The sequence below is a fragment of the Berghia stephanieae genome, chromosome 2 (assembly GCF_034508935.2).
Source record: "Berghia stephanieae isolate SIO BIC M18660-M18661 chromosome 2, UCSD_Bste_1.3, whole genome shotgun sequence".
NCBI classification, from domain to species: Eukaryota; Metazoa; Mollusca; class Gastropoda; order Nudibranchia; family Aeolidiidae; genus Berghia; species Berghia stephanieae.
In genome coordinates, this window is record NC_088361.1 from 64,093,160 (window position 1) to 64,115,950 (window position 22,791).

General features: G+C 33.4%; 1 protein-coding gene across 2 annotated transcripts; it reads left to right on the top strand.

Annotated features, from left to right (window-relative positions):
• The first annotated feature begins 290 nt into the window (after positions 1-290).
• Positions 291-22,460, top strand: LOC144965328 (E3 ubiquitin-protein ligase RNF4-like). 2 transcript variants are annotated; one of them, XM_078900562.1, is made up of 7 exons: positions 291-328; positions 8,192-8,282; positions 9,255-9,343; positions 12,405-12,429; positions 13,709-13,910; positions 15,904-15,982; positions 17,688-22,460. In XM_078900562.1, exons 1-7 carry the CDS (start codon positions 323-325, stop codon positions 17,835-17,837), a joined length of 642 nt encoding a protein of 213 aa, XP_078756688.1. In that variant the 5' UTR covers positions 291-322; the 3' UTR covers positions 17,838-22,460. The 2 variants fall into 2 exon arrangements, with proteins under 2 accessions (XP_078756688.1, XP_078756689.1); XM_078900563.1 differs by lacking the exon at positions 291-328 and adding an exon at positions 3,033-3,186.
• The last annotated feature ends 331 nt before the right edge of the window (positions 22,461-22,791 follow it).

Genomic DNA, 22,791 nt, shown 5'->3' on the forward strand with positions numbered 1-22,791 from the left:
TCATTATCCTCATGTAGCCAAGCATTTATTACTAAATTATGTAATATCATGTTTAGAATAGTTTTTATTCATGCGTATCCAGATTCACTACAATTAGAATATTATCAGTGTGTATTCACTGAAGCTTACGTACCTTCCTAAGTTTATTATAATCGAAATTATGAACTGTGCCCTTTACAAATTCACATGTGTGCACACAGACTCGCTGATGTTTGGTTGCTTTTGTTTAAAAAAATATAAACACGTAAATGTCTATATATTTACAGGACGCATTATGAAGTTCCTGCTCGGAAATCTATTCTATTAAGCTGTCTCATTATGCATGAATGTAAAATATGTGTATTGATCTAAAACTTAGATATTTTGGTGGGAGTAAAGGTTTTATTATATTTCGTATCTTATGTTGATTCATAAAATGTGAATTATTTGAGTTGTACCAAGGACTTATTTTTTTAATTATTAATTTATGATTCAACCTATTAAATAACTAATCTATTAATTAGTGATGTTACATTATTATTATCACCATTATAATTATCATTATTGTTACTATAATAATAATAATAATAATAATAATAATAATAATAATAATAATAATAATAATAATAATAATAATAATAATAATAATAATAATAATAATAATAATAATAATAATGATAGTAATAATAATAATATAATAATAATAATAATAATAATAATAATTATTATTATTATTATTATTATTATTATTATTATTATTATTATTATTATTATTATAACTATTTATTATTATTATTATTATTATTATTATTATTATTATTATTATTATTATTATTATTATTATTATATTATTATTATTATTATTATTGTGATGATGATGATGATGATGATGATGATGATGATGATGATGATGATGATGATGATGATAATGATTATTATTATTATTATTATTATTATTATTATTATTATTATTATTATTATTATTATTACTATTATTATCATTATTACTATCATTGTTTGCTTTGCTTTGTTATTGATTTTACTTAATTGATTTGTTGATGAAAATATTATATTCTTGGATGAGTCGTATTGGCAATTGCCTAAAAATAAACTTTTGAATCTATGAATCTATTATACTCGTCCATTTAATGCATGGAGGTAAGAGAGAGAGAGAGAGAGAGAGAGAGAGAGAGAGAGAGAGAGAGAGAGAGAGAGAGAGAGAGAGAGAGAGAGAGAGAGAGAGAGAGAGAGAGAGAGAGAGAGAGAGAGAGAGAGAGAGAGAGAGAGAGATGGATGCTAATTACCCTCAGTCACTATAGGAAGAACGAAATTGATGTCACTTAACTCTTTGTTATTGTTTTAGCCAGCCATTGTTATGAGTATACATATATATATATATATATATATATATATATATATATATATATATATATATATATATGCGTGTGTCTGTGTGTTTATTTTTCTCTCCACAGAAAACAAATTTATGTCTCCTATCAATGCTATGCGTTTGGGTAAAATACTCATAAAACACGACAGCCTGATATAACGTACCAACACACAAAACTATGTAAACTTTCATAATCTGATTGATAAAATTTAGTGAGAACAAATTATTAAAATTTCTTTCTAAAAACAATAATAAAGAGTTGATTGGTCAATTTCGTTCCATCTGTTTGGATTTCTTAGACCAACTATGAGCTAACACTTTTGTTATTTACTGGCAGATATCTAATTAATAACAAATGCGACATATATGGAAATAGAGTAATTGGAATGGATTGGTTTAAATTGAGTTTTGAAAAGTGACCTGTGATATAGCGAAATATCCAAACAAATTGTTCAAAGCGCGTTACACGGGGTTCCTAGCCAACAGCAACATTTAACATGTAGGATGAGACATGACGCCTGTTAAACGCCTGTTTCCTCCGACTGATACAACTATGTTAATGGCCAGGTACTCATTTTACACCTGAGTGCAGTGAGAGAATGTGAATAAAGAGCTCGATTATGCGCCGCTCGGAGTGGAACTCCGCAGGCGAGTGTCATGCCACAAGACCACATGGCTGCAGAATAATAGAGTAGCATAATAAAGTCATTCACATAATATAGAATTTAGTCAAACAGAGTAGTGAAAAATGTTGTTGAATTCTTTTTGTACAGCTTCCTTATGTTCATAAAGTCTGCGATCTTTTCTTTGCGATTATTTTTTGGGTAGTTGACAATGGACAACCCAGTTTTATCACAATATAATTATAGCATCATAATATTATAATGTGAAACGGCATTTTGGCCAACATACCTTTGAATACCATGTGGAGGTATACAGCTGATAATTATATCGGCGATCGACTCGTTCTTTATTAAGCATTACTTTGAATCTGTCCAGAGACATAGTACTCTTTGTTTCATACTTGACCCTGTTCCAGAGTTTTACAATTCTTTAAAAAAATACATTAAACAATGAATGATGATTAAACGGATATTTGAATGAAAAAAAAATAATGTTGATAAATAGATAGATAAATAAATAAATAAATAAATAAATAAATAAATAAATAAATATCCCCCAATCAGCTTGATGACCCGAGTTCTAGTTTTGCATCTGTCATGCCAATAAATCTGTTGAAGCCGTCTCCTCTGGTGATATTTTGTTCTCGAAAATGAAAGAAATTAGAATAGTTCAAGTCAACATCATAGTTTATAAATTGAATTTGGTTTATCCAAATTCTCTTTTATTTAAGATTAGGTAAGTCTAAATGAAATATTAATACATCATGAAATTGTAAGTCCTGTGTCCCTCTATCAAAATAAATTTTTTCTATTTGCCTTTCTTAGTGCTTTGTTGTAAAGACATTTCGCATTAAAACTGGATGGAAATCAAAGATAATGAATGATAAAAATATATCTAAGCCATCGACGTTGTATAATATGTGAACATTTTTCTCTTCTTATTGACTAATTAAAACAAATTGACTGGAGATAAATTCGAATTAATAATATAAACAAGCATGTAATGGAAAGGAAAGAACTCTCTATTTCAAAGATTTAGAAAGTAGAAAAATTGGTTCGGAAACCGGCGGTGTTGCTGCAACAAAAACATTATCGTTTGCTGATCCGATAATAAATATCTTTTCTTTGTTATTCGTTGTCGTCATAATTTAATCGACACTTATTTGCAGGGAATATTTCCATTACTACACAATGGTAAGATCCTCAATCAATTTCGTCTATGTACTGTGATTATATAGGCAATTAATTTCTAATCTCTGATACTGATGATGTTGATATCTTCGTCTTCTACTTCTCTCCCATTAAAATAAAATATTAATTATTAATCATTTCATTTGAGTTTAGGCCAAAGGTTCAGACTGAAGATTGTATGGTCGTCTTTTCAGTAAAAGGGATTTTAGAGGGAAGCAGGGAGCATTTATTTTTTGAAGTCATCAGTCAAAATCAAATATAAGTTAGGTTACAAGTGGGTTGGTACCAAAGTCGGATGGTGGAGGGGAAGGAGGTGGAGTAAAGACTTGAGATTGTTCTTGAGTGCTGAGTTAAAAAATTAAATGCTGAGTTTCTTGTTTTTGTTGTTGTTCCGTTTCACATGGCTAGATAGTTGGCATTTCGAGTTTTCCGTTTTGTACTTTGCCTTTGTGCCTTTGTGGAATAAAGAAAGGTTTGAGTTTGAGACAGAATTTAAATTCGGTACTTTGACTTTGGTAATGGTAAACGTCCATTTGGCCCTCCAGCAGGGAACCGATAAATGGCCTAGTGGCTGTGACCCGATTTGTTTGACTTTTAAGTGATGGGTGTCAGAAAAATTTTCATCAATTTTTTGTTTTTGAATGATTTATGTCTTATTTTCTTCAGGAGGAATTACTCTATCGTTTGACAATTAGTATATCTTTTGATTATGGATAAAATAGGGTATAATTTAGCTTTGGATAATTAAAAAATAGAAATAAGCAAATCAAAATTGCACTATGGCATGTTTATTTAACATCTTAACTTTTTTATAAAATTAAATTCAGGGCAAAGCTGTATACCGCATCCATGAAATTCGTTCCAGCAAAATCCTTACTCAAATCTTAGCAGCCATTTTAGGCCAGTTTTGAAATCCAAATGGTGGTTACTACCGGAAATGCAACAGTTTCAGGTCACAAAGTATGTCAGTAAATAACAAAGGCAAATGGTGGCGTTTTTATGCACCTCCATTGGAGGTGTACAATAATGCTCCGTTTTTATGCACCTCCATTGGAGGTGTACAAAAACGCATTGTTTTTATGCACCTCCGTTGGCGGTGTAAAAAGAATGCACCGTTATTATGCACCTCCGTTGGCGGTGATGGTTAATTAATGAAAATCTTGCTGCATACGTCCATGAGGTTTAAATAGTTTTAGATTGTAGTTTAGCACGCTGCTTAGTGATTGCCGATGTACGTTTATACAATGATAATAAATTAACGAATAATAACATTAATTTAAAATATCAAAGGTAAAAAGAAACATTGCACACAAATACTGATCTCAAATAAAAAATAAATAATTTTAGAAAATTAAAATAGAAGTTTTTTTTAAACACGATAAAAAGTTTTTGAAAAACAACAAACATAACAACAAAAATTATGTATTTCTCAATAAAGTGAACTAAAGAAAATAAAAATATGTCCACAATGGGAATCGAACCCAGTACTTTCATGGTTGGAGTCTGACAGCTTGTCCACTGCGCTGCGGAGACAACTGACTGTTCATCACATTTAATATAAGTAAGGTCTTTCTAAAACATTATTTTACCTTCAATGCAACTTCTTTTTTCTGGTTTTATATTTTGATTTTTTAGATTATTATTTTTATTTAAATTAGACATCCTACAGATGTCACAATATAACTTTTGCCATATCCAAATACAGAAACACAATATCGCTGATGAAATTGAATGGAATGCGCGCATGCGTAACAGAGGTGCATAAAAACGATCCGTTAAGATGCACCAACCCAAGTGGCATTCTAATATTTCAAATTTCCTTTCCTGTCTTCCTCATATTAAAAATACAGGTGACTCTGCTTAATCGCATATCCTTGTGAGTGCGGACTGTGTTGATTAAGCGGAGAAGCTAAAAATAGCACCTAAGCACCAGTTTTTATCGACAACAAAATGTGACATTATTGTTGTAAGAATAGTAATCATGAAGCCTTGGTTGCTTTCTAGTCTGTGTAAGCTGTTTATAAACCCTTGTCTCCAATCTCGCCCATGTTCGTAGATCATCTATGAAGCATTCTTCTTGGATGAAGCGGCATAGTTTGTCTACCATGTCAAGTTTTTCAGTGTTTGTCAGGGGTACTATCATCTATTGGCAGTTAAAACTTCACTCCCACATATTTGCACACATGCGATTTAGCCAAAATATTCATCTTTTATTGTTACTCTTATAACGTCTGAATATTTTTCTCCAATCAAGATGGAATGACAGTGTAACTATTAAGCGGAGAAGGTGTGCGATAAAGTGGAGCGATTATATAGGAAAAGTTTAGCGTATAACCAGAGTGTGCGATTAACTGATGTGTAATGAAATGGAGTCGGCTGTATTATTTTTTGGGAAGAACTTCCAAATATAGGCACCAATCAGGGAAGACCTGTGAAAAAATTCAAATGTTATAGGTTATATACATAATACATAGATATTTATTAAATTGATGGTATGCCCATTACTTAGCATTAACCAATCAGAATATTTCCTGCCATTTACCGGGTTTCGTCCCCTTGACTATTTATTTCCTGTATGGCCTGAGATGCCCTTAGTATATGTCAAACACACAAATAGGTCAGCCCAGTTAGTGAGTATTTCTCACAATATTTTGACACACTGATGAAGGAATTGCATCTGGGTGGGGATCCTGACCTCCCATAGTGGGCAGGGGGGTACATACTGTGTCTTCTATCCCCTTATATCTATTTTCCAATTTGCTTTCTGTCTTTGTCTTGGAATGAGATTACTTGGTTTTGTCCTGGCCCTGGCCGGATGTCCTGGTTGAGAGGGAGACAGTCAAATGTCAAGTTAGTTTTGGGGGATGATAATTTTTTCCTTGTAAATCATCTCTCTGTTATGCACCATATTATGTTTTTGTATAGATATTATATATGATTTGTAAACATTTGAGTGTATTCCTCTTAGCCGGGACGTGTGCTTGTGTCTGGATGAGACTTTTAGGTGATCTCAAATTAAGTACTTTGACTGTGTGCTCTTGGAATCTACATCTGTTTCCTATTTGAACCAATTCCCCTTTGACTCACCTTTTCTATTGTGCTTTAATTGTAATTCTAGAACTTATTACTATCCCATTTTCTTCCTTTTTACTGGCGCTGATATGACCTTAATGTGTTGCAAGCGCCGTAAAACCCTTATAAACAAACAAACAAACAAGGAATTGCATTGCAAAACATGACGACATGATGGTTTTTTTTTCAGTCTTTTGGGTGATAGGCAAGCACTTAAGGTGGCGATGAGTATTCGGTTCAGTGGTTCAGGGCCAAAATATACTTTATTTTAAATTTTCGAGTAGAAAATAAAACAACTTTTATTTGAGTAGTTTTAATACAATATACGATAAGTGATTTCAAAAGTGTATGCATGTATGTTGATTGAAGAATTGAAGGCTCATACTATAACTATAAGATAATAGTTAAAAAGGCATCCGTGTCAATAGCTTGACAGGCATAGTAACAAGAGGTCACAGAGGAACCATCAATTATTAAACATTAATATACACTATAATATTAAATGCATACATAGATATATGAAACATACGTATTCAATGGATTCAAAATTGAAATAATCGGGAGTCGCATATATACTCCATTATATCGATGTGCAATATCTTTGTTATTGAAGACATTTTTCATAAGGAAGTATAAATAACCATTAATATAAATATCCACAAGAAATGCTTATAAAGACTTATACCTATTAGTTAGTAAATATTTCAAATTACACGTAAAAAAATTAATGAATTAATGTAAAAAGAATTCATTAAAAGCAAAGGTTTAAAAAAAGAGCTCAAAATATGGATGACTTCCCTTGTTCTGATATTTTGTCAATTGGAGGAAAATTAACCAAAAATCACCCAAATTTTTTTGTTGCTTTCTAGTTGCCATAAAGAGAGTTTAATACTATAATAATGGTTCAGTTACTTTTAATTGTTAATTTGGCTACTTTTGCGTGATACAGATAAAATCTGGGATATCTAAAGCCACAGCAAAAGTTTCAAAGATGGTCACACGGCTGTATCTCGATTGCAAATCTAAATTGATAAAATTATTGAAAACATGACGTCTTTCTAGTCTAATATAGACATTTGTTTTTTTCCTTTGGATAAATATCACTTTAACTCCTGGTGAGCAAGTCAGTATATATTCGCTATTTTAGTCATTGAAATGGCCACTGTATGTGGAATTTCAGCCATTTATTATAACAGTTCCACATATCTAGATCCAACAACATATATGAATCAGAGATAAAAATAACTATCATGCATGCATTTATTTATTTATATATGGCTCTGATTATTTGTTATGTTTTTTGTTTTTTTGTGAGTTTTTCTTTCCTTTTGTTTTCTCTTCGTTTTTGCCTTAATTATTTTGTGTTTTGGAGCAAGAATGTTCTTTTATGTATATTTTTTCTCTCTGATTGTTTTATCGTTTTCTAATGAGCAAGATTTATTATTTTATTCATTTATTTATGTATATATATTTAAATATTTTTAAAATGTGGTTTGTACTTTTAACATTCATACATTTTTCATTTTGAGAGTATGAAAACTTTCATAATACAGAAACATCAAAATAAATAAATAATGTTATAATAAAAGAGTTGGACATGGTAATTGAACTGCTCTCATGTTTGTGTTTCTAAATTTGATGGAATTTGCATCTGGTACTTACAATTCTAGAATCGGGTATCAACAGTATTATCCTATAACTTGCTGTCTTATAGGTAGTTTGAATGTCATCATAATTATATTATAGAGGCATATTTATTAAGTGACAATCAGGGGGAATACATCTACAAATCTTTCACCTTTCAATATTATTGTTTGTGATCAAGAGGCTTTCCTCTTTTAAATGTAATAATGCAATGCATAGTTGGTCCATGATTCTGTTGAAGTGGAAATCAGATTATATTAACATTTTTTTTTGGTTTATTTTAAATATTTAGTCTTCACGAAGAAGTCTTCGTTCTGGTCACAGAAGGCGACAGACACCAACTGGGCAAAGGCCAAGACGTCAAGAAAATGGTGATGCTGGAGGTATGATTCCAGAATTTATAATTCCCACTGTATTATTTTCTTACCCAAATGTCAAATCCTTTTCCTTTTTATAGACACAGTTTTAAAAGGAAAGCAAGTAATGATTTATTGATGTTTATTTTATCACATCAAGATTGAAAGCACTGCAGAATTACTGTCGGCTTGTCTTCTTAAAATTTGTTTTCCAGTCCTGTTCTGAGTAGTCTTTATGATGGTGAGCATGTTACTTTTTCGAGTATAAAACCTGGAATCTGTCTGTTGAAAATGTTTAAAGCGGCTGATAAAATAGGGACTGTCCCGATTTGGCAATCTAAAGAAATTAAAAATAAAAGATATAGACTGTTTATATGTATGGAAATTACCCTTGCATGTCTCAGGATTGTGCTTTTTATTGTCAAATGAAAACAAGGAACAGAAAAAGCTCTAAATCTAGATAATATTATTATATAGTAGTCCAAACATACTGTGTTTTGGGTCATGGCGGTCTTGTGCGTTAGGGTGTCCCGTTTTAACTCTTTGAAAAGATGGCTACTATGTTTAAACATTGTTATAAGCAAGATTTGGTAGTCTGTTTTCTAAAAAAAGTGTCTTGTAAGCAAAGATTTCCTTGTCTTTCCAACCCCTTGTCTTTTTTCCAGCAGTCAATAAAGAAGTTGAGTAATTTTATAATGTCGAAAGAAATTATAAATAAAACACTGGTCAATTGTTTATTCTGATTTTTGAAAGTTTTTTCTTTTGAAATTTCTCTCTTCAATTTAATATATATCATTTATCTAGTTGTATTATATGTTGTGCTAATTCCACATTAAAAATATTTTAAACATAGATCATGTGTGCAAAACATTTTATGATTTTACCAAAGGTATTATGTATTATGTATAAGAGCACTTCCTTGTCATTTTATTTGTGCATTTGAAATCATTAAGTTTGTCTCACCACCCATAATGAAATGTATGTTTTGTTGGTTCTCAGCATGTATTGATTTGACAGTGGACATTGGAGGGGATGAAGTGATTGACTTGACACACAATAACTCCAATGTTATGGATTCCCCTGTCGTGGTAAGAAATTATCTCTGTTGTCATCCAGTTTCTCATACCTGAAATTCAAATGTAGATGTATGATGCATCCCAGTAAAAAACGTGACCAAAGGACATTATAAAAAGTTTTGAGACTGATATTGTCTAAAATCCCCTTGCATGCCGATAATGGGGCTTAAAAAAATTCTTTATCTGCGATTATTCAGGGGAAAGATGTAGCAAATAAAATGTCAGAAACAAATTAAGTTGCAAATTGAATTTCTTTCAAACATTGTTCATAAAGCAGTGCGCTTTTCTTATGATTTCCTGTATTGCATCACATTTTTTTTCTCTTCTTCACTTTATATTTATAAATTTCCAAGAACTTGATCAGGTTGTACATTTAAACCTCTCTGGATTAATGACTTCTGAACATGCATACTAAAATAGTTTTTTAAAGTAACTCTTTTATTTTAAAGAATGAATGGGGTCAACATTACAACTTTGAATACAGGTGAAAATTTTGAATGTTGCTGCCCTAAGCACTGTCATACATTGAATGCTCTTATATAGCTGCTTATTGATGCAATCCCCAAGTGCAAGTAATGGTGTGGACTTCCCTCACTTGAGTTTTAGTGGTGAAACAGACTCGGGGGTTGAACTGCAGGACTTAGAAAGACTTCGTCTAGCACCCACCCCCTCTTCCCATAGCCAGTGTCACTTCTAGATTCCACCTTGATCAGAACAGTGTGTTATAAACCCAAAATACCCCTTTTTTAAGCCAGTCCCCAGGTCATCTCTATGTCTTAATGAATTTGCCTATTTTAATTAAGGTAAATTATAATGACTGACCACCTTTGTCGACTTTATCTCTGAGCTGTTAACCAATAGAATGTGCTTGTTGCATACAAGAGAAGTGATAAAATAGGAAGGTGTGAATAAACTATTATTAGAGCATTTTTGTTCTTTCTGTATACCATGTTTCCTTTTATTTTTTCTCTCTTTATAGAGTTTTAAACAGTTTGGAAATCGAGCATGTTTTTAAATGGAGTGCATTTCAGTGAGCGTGCTTATAAAGGAATAAATTTATTATTTATTTATAAATTATATTTCCTGGATTGTGCTTATAAACGAATTACCTCTGTAATTTTTACTGGTTAATTAATCAGAATGCACACTGGTTAAGTGGAATGATTTTGATTTAAGAGTTCATCAAACCCCCCCCCCCCCCCCATTTTTTTTCAAATAACCCTGAAGAGAATGCCTTTTTTTATAGTAATTACAGTCCACTCCGGATATTTGCAACTCGGTTAATCACAGCTTTCGGTTAATTGCAACATTTCTCGAGAAACGTAATTCATTCTGTATAAAAGTCACTGGTTAATTGCAACACAAACTTCGGTTAATCGCAACAACTTTTCGACCTTAAACAGTGTCAAATTCAATAAATCAATCAATCAAAATATTATGATTAAATTAAATCATTTGTGAAATCATGACAGATTTAAGAATCGAGAGTGAGCGGGACTTAATGCTACAGTAGTCTGTTACCATTCTTTACGAGACAAAAGAAGGCGGGGCTTTGCAGTATGGGTTTGTGATAATAATAATAATAATAATAATAATAATAGATCTTTATTGTCCATAAATATGGCAATTTGTCATTTAGTTACACTTGTTATAACGTTATATGATAACTATAACATTGAACAGATATTTCACTCCTACTTATTCTCTCTCTCTCTCTCTCTCTCTCTCTCTCTCTCTCTCTCTCTCTCTCTCTCTCTCTCTCTCTCTCTCTCTCTTCCTCTCTTTCTTTTACGCGTGCGATATACACAACATCAACATATTCATTTCATTTTCAATTCGTTACATTTTCGGCAATTCAACACCAAATATTATCATCATTATCAATTGGTCACTTAATCTAACATTAAATAAATTAATCAGTCAATCTGTGACTATTAAATAGGAGGAGAGGGGGCTGGGCATAGCCTAGACAACAGACAGATAATGACAGTTGTAAAGAGAGACTGAGTGATATCCTTTGTTTTGGGATTGACAACTGTGCATTGTGACCAACGGGTTTGGTGAGAGCTTATTGTCTCTCATCATGGCTCATCTCTTTGACTCTTACAAATGTTGAGAATAAAATTTTAAAAGTAATTCCAATCTGAATAAGATGTTGATTTGAATCAAAGCTGCTTTTGCCTGACAAAATCTATACATGGCTGCCATATGGTTTTTAATTCAATCATACTGCTCAGTCTGTAGTGGACTAAGAACAATGTATACAACAACTGGTTTGAGTTTACCATATATGTGTAAAATGTTGCAATAGTGGACTGGAAACTCAACTTCAGTTAATTGCAACTTCGGTTAATCGCAACATTTTCGCTGATCCCAAGGTGTTGCGATTATCCGGACTGGACTGTATAATGGTATTGTTGTAGGTTTACAAATCAACAGCACAAATGAGTCACCTAAATAAACTCCATTTGATCTTATTTGCTAGAATTTGCACGTTGTGATGCAAGGGTGTTCGCTTTGGACGAGCATGATTTGCACAATGAAATTGTATGATTTGTTGTAAACTATGATGGAGCAAGTTTCTTTGATTTGCATTTGGTATCTAATGAGTATGAGAAATTACAGTTCCATATAAATGTATGGTGATTAGATGGTCACTCAACTCACTATCAACATCATAAAGTTCTTGCTAGAGATGTGAAGACTATTGGGTCTAGGTCGATTCAATCTGGAACTCGTTAATATATAATTTATGAGAATCAATTCAGTATTATTGAATCCTCTTGATTTTAGAAATAGCTTCAGAATCTTCACTTTTTTATAGAGGTGAATATCAGCATCAACAATTTCCTGCTCAACGTCCTTGTCTTTGTTAAGGACTCAACCAGAGACTTTGAGAAAAATCTGCATTTTGTATAGGCAGTAGGAGGAAAAAGGAAAAATGTAGAGGGTGCCTTTATGCAGGAGACTACCTAAATTAAGCAGATTATGTGAAGTAGCTATTCATGTCTTTACACTTAGTTACCTTCAAATTATTTTTGATTCATCTTGTTTCATGTTTTTAATCTAACAGGTAATTAGTGCTGCTGATGATGTTGGTAAGTTTGTATTTATTTTTTCTTACTTTTTAGAGTTTAAAAATGTTTGGAAAACGAGCACATTTTTTTTTCATGAAACCACAGTATCCTTTCTTAATTTTGATTACTTATGTAGCAATTCGTTGTATATCACATCAGGTTTCAAAACGTAGAATGCTTTTAATGGTTGTCAATGAGATAAGTAAAGGATTTGGCGATTATGTTTAAACTTTCATCTTGAAATGAATTGTTTCTTGCCTTTTTGTGCCAAAATAACACAATATACATAACCGGACATTCCTGTCGGTTTCCAATGGTGTTGCCTTAATTGTCTTGTAGATAAGATAAATATAATTGATCAGTCAATTATTTTGGTCTCTCTCAAAGCACCATCATGGCATCCCACAAAACTAGAATAAAGAAAAAATACTGTCTACACGTCATAGAGATCAGAAAGAAATATCTGTTTTAAATTATAGTCATAAATAATAAATAAAAAGATAAGAAAACTATTTCAACAGGGTTGTTTGAGTTCTAGGCTTACAGCTGTGGGTCCTTTTAACTTAAATGACACAGCTCTTTACTTACAACAAGTGGGCTGGTTATGATCTGGGATTGAGACAGGGTTTTTTTTTTTCTTACCTCTTTCCATCCTGAACTGAGTCTGTTTAATCTGATGGCAAAAATTCATCAAATAGTACATACTCATGATACTCAGGGCTGCATCTGATCCTAAGGGAAGCAAGCAATTTAGTTACTGTCCATTTAATGCTACCGAAATGGGGATACACTCAGGCAATAGGGGCCTTATGGTTTTTAAGGACTACTTTACTTTTATCCTTTTCCCCATCCTTCAGCAGGCCTGTTCAATCTGATTGAAAATGCTCATCAATAGTGTGCTGGGAAGCAAGCAATATAATTATTGTCCGTTTCATGCTGTGGAAATGGGGATACATTCAAGCAAGGATATAGCTTTCTCGAAAATGGGAGAGAAGTTGTATAATGGCGGCCATGCTCCATCATGGAGACTTTCCACCTGTACCATGTGTACATGTCGTGGCAAAAAACCCGAAACCGCAGAGCATCTGGTTGAATGCTGCATTGTACACAGTTGCCAGGTGGAATTGCAACTGTGGTAACGATTTTGTCACCCAGTCGACCTCCATAATATTGTAGTGTGAGGCCATTAGAAGCTGCTACAATTTAAAAATAAGAAAATAAGGGTGATTTAATTAAATGTGTATTTAAAAAAAAATTTTTATCATGAGTATGTACTATTTGCTCCTTTCGTGTTTTAAAGGGCCAGTCCGACGACAGAGAGGAAGTGGGAGATCCGGTAGAAGAAGGTCTATGTCTCTCAGAGGAATAGTCTCACAGTTTGAAGCCATTTCACAATCTTCTTCCCAAGATCCTACACCATCTTCCTCAAGAGGTAGACGAATAGAACTAGAAAGCAGTGATGAGGAACTGCCAGATATACCATTTAAAATTCCTGAACAAAGGTAATAAGAGTATTGCTCACTATGATTTTGCCAATATCCTTTTGAAAATTTGTTTTGACTTCATGTCGATAGAGACAAATCTTATTAAACTTTAGAAAATCTGTATTAGAGGGTGTGTTAGTAACTTAATGCCTGCCCCTCACCTCCATCCCAGCTGTCTTTCTCCCTCTTGTGCTTCTTCAAGTCTATTATCATTCTCATATTTTGGCCTGAATTCAAATTGTCTCAGACCGTGATAACTAGACAAAAATAGAAAGTTCAATTTTTTTTTTTCTGTCCTTACTTTTGGACTGAATCTCACTGCAATGTACCAAAAGACAGAGAGAAGATATACCAGGGGGGGGGGGGGGGGGTAAACCTGTTTACATTGAAAATACTTGTTTTGCCTAAAGTTTTAACAAATTGAATGTGACTAATACTCCAACTATTTTACGAACCATTCTTATAACATGTAACGTTCAACAGACACCAATTTATGACCCTGTGTCATCTGTTGTATATCGCTTTGCATCAGACTTTTATTGATGTATCATGTTTATGAGTCTGTTCGATTTACGGCACATGTATCATTTTGCATCCTACCCCCGTTTCCTGATGTCTTGGTTTGAATTGAACTAGAGAGACAATTCACTAACTGAGCAAGAATTTTTTCTTTTATAGTGAGGTGGATTAGAGATACCTTAATTTGTAGGGAAGGGGGCATGGGGAAAGATGATAGAAACGATGGATCATCTGATGACGTTGTACATAGTGCAGGTGAAAGAGTGCTATTTTAATTTAACTCCCAACAGTGACACTGATTTTTTGTTTTCAAATAATAATTTCCCTATATATTATTTTTTATGCAGAATAAATTGTTTCCGCCATGAGAACAACTAGAATATTGCGATCTGGCTTACATTAAACTATATTTGCATTGCTGTCACTTGTCTTTTGATGAAAACAGTAAGATCTTCTGGAAGGTTCTCACATGTGAAAGGTTAAATTGTTGGGGTTTTTATGTTTATCAAACACAGCTTTGTTGTTTCCTTTTTCTTTTTTTTTTGATGGTAAGCGGTATGCTTGCACACACAAAACGAGACAGCTGGCCTTGTCTGTGCCAATTTTAGCAAACCAAATCGAACTGCTGAAACTCACGAGACCTTCCCAAAAAAGAGCCGTTGCTCACAGAAACCCTTGTAAACCAATTCCAGACACAGTTCTACTGGGGTGGGTTGGAGGAGGGGGGGGGGGGGGGGGGGTAAAGAGGAGTGGAATGACAGAACATTCATATGATACATTATTGATTTTTACAAATCGAACAAGGATACAATGAAGTCGACTGTCAAATTTTGTTGTAACTGAGATGTAAACAATTGTTGAAACTTTGAGGGGACAGAAAAGAAGTCAGTTAAAGGATTCATCCTGGCACACTACAATACAATAATTTGCACCACATTTCAGTAATATTTATGGTTACTAATTCCCACCTTGGCCATGCTTTCTGCTGCATCAACCAAATAATGTCATTGAATCGCAATGACCTTACCACTACTCCACCTTCCAAACTTCCAACAGTTCACTGGTGTGAGAACTGTTCTAACAATAAATGTTGATGACTCATGGAGTAGATTACTCATTATCAGCAGGGATGATTGTGATGTATTTTATTTATTTATTATTTTAAAATTCAAGACTCAACCCAGAATGTATTTTTGCGTATAGCAATTTTGTTGAATCTGAGCTTGCTCATTTTAGATTATGTCAAATGGGAGGAAACATTAGAAAATGATTAAATGTTATTAATTTTTCGAAAAGTGGATCTTACATATCTTTGTCGCATCTGAGTTTGCTAGTATATCCCAGTTTCACTAATTTTATATATCAGAACTGCATCATATAAATTGATCATGATTATTATTATTATTATGCTCTTCACATAATCCATTCATCACAGTTATATTTTGCATACTTGATTTATTCATTGATTGTTATGGTTAATCTCTCTATCTAGCAAAACAAAGAATGCCAGTTTCTGCAAGTCACCACCCCTCCAAATCCAGTGTGCTATCTGCCTGGATGATCTCAAACAGGTAATAAATTTAGAGGACCTTCCTCTCTTTTTATTTATTACAAAATACAATAAGTTCCATCACTCTCTTCTTCTTGGAACTTAAAAAAAGATTCTTTGAAATTATGATGTGATGTATTCAGGAAGTTTGTGACAGATGTGTTGTTAGTCCAACTTATTTATTATGTTGTTTTTTAAAAAGTGGTGTTGTGGAATCTAGTCTGGAATGTATTCTGCTCATGTTACTTGAATTCCCCTCATGTAGGGAATGTTGGCCTCGTGGGTTTTACATCAATCCACACTCTTGTTATATCTTCAAACCCTGCACCCTTATGATATCTTCAAACCACATAGCTTTTTGTCCTCTTTACTTGTAGTTTTTCTCCTTATACTGGATTGAGAACCTTTAGTTTCGGCTGTGCTCTGCCTGGAGTCTCTGAGAGTGTAAAAATCAGATGGACTTGTCTTTTTATGAGAGATGAGCTAATATTTTTTCCTTGTAAATAATCTCTCCAAATATTATCATTTTACTATTAACGTATTAACATGTTTTACATCACCATACGAGCTTATCTCTCTTGTCAGGATTCTGTGTTACTGAGTCTAAGTGGGAGTTAGGATATATTTCTCCTGGAATCTACCTGTGTCTTGTTTGAACTAATTTCTCTTTGTTTCAATTTTTCTTGTGCACTTGCAATTGCAAATCTATGATCTCCTCATTATCATTCTTTTTACTGGTGCTGAAATAATCTAAAAGCACGGCAAGTGCCCTTAAATCCCTAAAACCAGACAATTGCTTAGGCATAGATGGGCTTTGATAAGAAATTGCAATCTAACTTCAAATGAGAACCAGAAACTTTATGCTTGAAACAAAAAACAAAAACAACAGACCTAAGTTTTGCCTACACAGGCCGCCATTCTTGCCCCCCCCCCCTCTCTCTCTCTCTCTCTCTCTCTCTCTCTCTCTCTCTCTCTCTCTCTCTCTCTCTGTATTAGGAATAATCGAACTTAAAAACTAACAATATTCATAACAGGCTTAAAATTGGATATTCCTTCATATAGGCGTTCCCTTCATTAATTACAGGCCTAGGTCTGACAGTGATAGTATCAATAGGCATTTTAACTGGTCTTGGGCACCTTGATATACTCGGGAGACACTAAATTATAAATGTCATATTCTGACTTTGATAATTTAAGATAATGAATATTAGAATTTTACACAACCTTTAAGAATGTAAGGTAAAAATAACCAGAAAGGAGGAGAGTGTTTCTCTCCACTGATGAATCTTTATCTTAACTCTCTCCTTACCAGCCATTTTCAGGATTTTCCCCAAAACTTCACACCCAACTAACACAAAAATATATATTTTTATCACTCAAAAACAATAGCAGTAAAGTTCTTTCGATGCATCATTTCTTTAGCAAAACATGCCCTACAACACACTGTTCATTTTCTTTAAATTTCATGATGAACAAAAGAAATTTTAATAAGGAAATTGTTGGTTGTATTGTAACGAATGTGACGATTTTTCTATAGTTGGTAAGGAGAGGGTTAAAGTGACATATTGAAATGTACCATTTAAAACATCTCAGCTTAAACCCAACCTTGTTACAAAACTGTAGTAAAAGTTATGGCAGTTCTGTGCACTTTGCATTTGATTTATTTTAAAGCTTCACTTCATACTCATATGTATATAATAATTGACATTTTTTCTTTCTTCAACCAGATAAAATCCAGTAAAAAACGTGTCATGTCAACGATATGTGGTCATATTTTTTGTGAAGAATGCATCGTCAATGCTATCAAAACATACAGATCTTGTCCTACTTGTCGCAAACATTTGGCTCAAAATAAAATACATCCTTTATTCTTGTAACTTTTCTTTATTTATCGTCTGAGGCTAATGGGGTTTTTGAACTTTTACTATAATTAATGAATGCAAACAAAATTGTGCTTAAGACAAAATTTGGTCATATATCTCAGGGCTGCCAAGTCATCATGCCCACATTTTGGACTACTGTCCATGCTGTCCATCATCACCGTCTCATGTCCTGCATTTCAGCCCAGTTGTTGATCGTTATTAGTATTAGGAGTATATAACTGCTATCATCCTCTATGGTCAATCAATACACATTTTGTGTGTCTGATTAGTTCTAAATTTGAAGAGGATTATAGAGTTAATTACTCCAGGGATTGTAGATTTCTCATTTTTAGGTAACAGAGGGCAAGCATGTTGGAAATCTGGTGTATAACAGGGACAAGACCAAAATCCATGTTATATTTGATCCCTGTGTTATCAGATATTAAGTGAAATCAGACGTAGTAGCAGTAGCAATACAAATTGTTGTGTTAGCAGTATTAGTAATAGTAAAAGTAAAAGAAATAATTGATGCTTTGGGATTCCTGATAAATGTGATTGGGCCCCGATGAGTCCTGATTTAGAATATACTAAAGGTGAAAAATCCCTGTTATATCCGGGCCTTTTACTTTTTTACATAGTTTCCAATGTATCTCTGTAAAAATTGGAAATGCATGTCTAAACAGTGCCCTACAAAGCAGAAATAAAAACACATGGAAGAAAAAAACATCCCAAAAGATCAGCTTGACGTGCTGAAGTTTTGGGATTTTTTTCTTTCTTTCTGCTTTGTTTGGCAGTTTCATACAAACTTTTTCAGATCTTTATTTAACACCAGTGCCTGCTCCCTACTTTTCTTGAATGTATCTCTGTAGTAAGAATTACATTTACCCAACAAATAATTGCTCATTTTTTTGTGTGTATTTCAATTTTGAGAAATAGAGCCGCAGGGAGTATGAATATGTGCACTTAAAAAGAAAAGGTTTCACATTAATTGCAGTATCATTTCAAGGGCCACGTCTGACTACTGATCCTTTGTCTTTTCATTTCATTCGCTAAACTCAGGAATTTAGGGAAATGGTTTTTGCAAAATTTTTATCATTCATTTAAAGTATGAGTCTGTTCTCTCTCTCTCTCTCTCTCTCCCTCCCCCCCCCCCCCCCCCCCCATTCATAATTGAAATAAATAAATCTGTTTACTATAATTATGTATAATTTCATTTCAAATTGCACACTAAAATTATATGTATTCTGGTCTTGATGTTTTTTCATTTATTAGTGTTTTATTTCTTGCTTTTTTTTGTTATTCGTGTTTCTGTTTGTATATGCAAGTTTGTGTATGTATGTGTTTGTTCATGTGTATATGTGATTTGCCTAATTGGACCAGATAGATTATTATTATACTATACTCTGCTAGTGAAACAAGGAATTTAACTTTCTTGGATTTTAAAGAAACAGACAAAAGTGCCTTTGGAAAGAGAGAAGGAGAGAGAGAGAGAGAGAGAGAGAGAGAGAGAGAGAGAGAGAGAGAGAGAGAGAGAGAGAGTCAGTCCCTTATCTATGAGATAGTATCTTATAAATTAAAGGCTGGATTAAATATGAATATCACCACCAAAATAGTAAAGTAAATTATTATCTTTGCCTCTGATTTATTTCTGCCAACAAATCCATTGCATTTTGTATTATTGATCATGGAAAATAAAAATGTAGCAGGGGGTTGGTAGACCAACAACAACAATGCTACATGTCACCCTCAGCCCTCAACAATGGTTCAGATATTCAAGACAATACACAATTCAGTTGAAATTTGACTTGGACATAAAAATCATTGGCCTGCTTTCATTACAGAAATCAAAACAACATCCAAAGATGTTAAAGTCAGGTGACATTGCTGGCAGAAGGTTCTGCATCAGCGGGTCTTTCTTTGATTTATTTTTGACCAATCATCTCCAAACTGTATTACGAGGTGCGTTCAATAAGTATCCAGACTGTTACACTAAAATTACTCATTGGATTGAATGGACTATTCATTGTCAAAGTAGTCCCTGCATAAGTCGACACACCGATTCCAACAATCCTGAAAAGACTGGAATGCCCCTTGTAGTCACTATGTCTAGCACTAGCACCCTTTGTAATTCTCTCTACGGTCAACAATGGTTTCTAAATTATATCCAATTAGTGGCATTTTAAAGTTGTGGGAATAGGGCAAAGAGGTGCTTGGTCAAGAGAATATTGAGGATGATCAATGGTTTTCATGCTCTTTGAGGAAAGAAATAGCTTAACTTTTAATGTAGTGTGAAGGGCTGTTGTGTGTAAATACCATATTCCCAACACCCAAGTGGCGCTTTTCTTCTATCTTCTCTCAAATGCCACAAACATCGATTAAACGTGTTGGCTCACATACTGGCCTTGAGTTACAAATTTCCATGAATGATTTCCCTGCAGTCCAAGAAAGCAAAAGCATGGATTTCTTTATATTCTTTACCTGATGGCCGTTCTTTAGACACAGCATTCCTATTGCGTTCCACTGTGGTTACTGGATTTTTATCTCCTGTGGTAACAATAAATCCAAGTCTCATCACCATGATTATTGTCTCTTGAAATAAATTCTAGTCATTCTTACAGACATTCAAAAGGTTTTTGCATATGTGGCTTGGTGGCTAAACGGTATGGGGTTTCATCTTGTGAAACAAATCAAGCAATCTTGAGGGTGATGAATGCCCAGATGGGTGACAGTGATGGTGAAAAATTCTGGTCCTGACATTTTGTCCCTGGCTATGTCATTTTCCACATATCACCCTACTCTACTCAGGTGTGAATAAGTACTTGGGTTACAGGCAGTGACGACTATTGTAAGTATTAGTACAAAAGCTTGCCTAAAGGCGATTGATACTGTATGAAATGTAAATATGGTTTCATATGGCCTGCCTGAGGAATAAATTAAAAATTGTGAAGTGCATTGAGCATGGTTAAACTGGAAAAATTGATATAAATGTTCATATTATTTGTTTTATATGCTTATTCATTTCTGCTTATGCTCAACAAAGAGAAGCGGGGATGTTTTGGCCAGTCTCAAGATTGCATTGCTTCTTTTCCTGGTCTGGATTTGTTTACTTTATCTTTATTTGTTATGGGCTTTTTAGGAGAAGAGTTTTGTGCGTGTCAGTATAGCCTGAATTTATGGTCTTTGAGCTGTCCTATGTATGTGTCCTGAAACTCATAAAACCAAACAATTGATGTACATTGTGTCTCATTATTAACGCAAAAAGAATTATGTTTGCTTTTTAACTGTACTGTTGATACTTTTGAATTCATTGAGTTTTGTTCATTTGAAATTGATTTTAATTATGAACACTCCGTTTTTACATGCATTGCTGCTTTGAACATTTTGTAACCTCGACTGGGTTTTAGTATTTCTTTTGAGCATTTCAATTCATTTTGACCAGAACCTGAATTTGACTGGAATGAGATAAAAGAGAGAGAGAGAGAGAGAGAGAGAGTAAAACATAAGACTAGGATTGTGTATTTTTGTTTGGCTGTGCTTCAGGTTTTTTGCTGACAGGGAAAGAGTCGGATGGTTGTATCCATCTTTTTTTTTTTGCACATAAACCGTCACACTGATTATTATTGAGGTGTTGCATACGCAAAAGGAAAAGAAATATTATCTATATCTTTATATGAGATTAATTCTCTACTCTCTACATCGTATTTTATCTCTTTATTATTATGTTTTGTAATAATTTGAGTTTATCCCTTTTAGTCGGTCAATAAAGATCATCTATCCTTGCTCTTTTACGTCCTATAATCCTAAGAATCTGCCGATACATCTCTCACTACTGAAATAGTTATGCCACCTTATGATGCAATATGTAGCTTATTCATTATTAGTATTCTGAAGGACTGGTCACATACGCACTTCCAAGGATTAGGAACAAAAAAAAATGAGATTTTAATGTCATTCGTCCTTAGTGTTTTGTTGATAAAGGAGAAACTCAAAACGTCCACATTATCTGTCTTCATATAATAAATTGAAGCTTATAATTCAATCTACTTTGTTCTGGGATGAGAAGACCTAGTTTTATTGGAGTTGGAGCTGTTGTCGTAGGCTAGGTGATGGCATGTGCATTTAATTTTAAAATTATCAGAGTGTCTCCCATTTGTCAAGGATCTGTGCTAATGTCTAGTACTGGATGACCACATGGGTAGATCGCTGCTGAGACCTATACTTTATTCCTTCTTTGAATTATCCACATACTATCTGACTTTTTCATTGGCACAAATGATCCAAGATTATTGTCAATACTGAGGTCTTAACCTATACATTGTGTTGTGTACAAGGCTGTAGATGACTTTGGTTGTGGACCATCTTCCTTACCCAACAAGATGCCCTAAATGTGTTGCAAGCAATATTGAGTGTTTTATAAACCAAACTTCCCAAGTGCTTAGCAGTTTAACATAAAAGGCTCATCTTATTTACCTTTCTTTGTTTCATTTTTCTAATGAATACAGTTAAATCTTAAACAGATTGTTCTGTATATTCAGTCCAATTGAGTGTTTTGTACATATCTATCCAAATTTTTTTGATATTTTTGTTTGATTGTGTACATACTGAAAGAATAAGGAATAAATAAAAGTTGTAAATATTTGTCATTTTGTTCCTCGTCCTTAATGAAGTACACCACTAAGAGTAAATGTTAAGATAAGATAAGACGAACATTATTTATACATTTCTGGAAATTTACATTTGGTGTTGCCATAGACTAATGGATTTATGAAAATAAGTAAGCAAATAAATACAGTGCAACCCCTGAATAACGGCATTGCTCGGGACCAGAAAATTATGTCGTTATCCAGGGTTTTCAAGATGTCAGAAAAAGGGGGCGTGGTGAGACCTGTGAATACACACAGTGCAATGTGCGGACCTGTGCCTGAGAGAGGACACATCCTAACTACATTAAAAAGGGTATTTCTCTTGT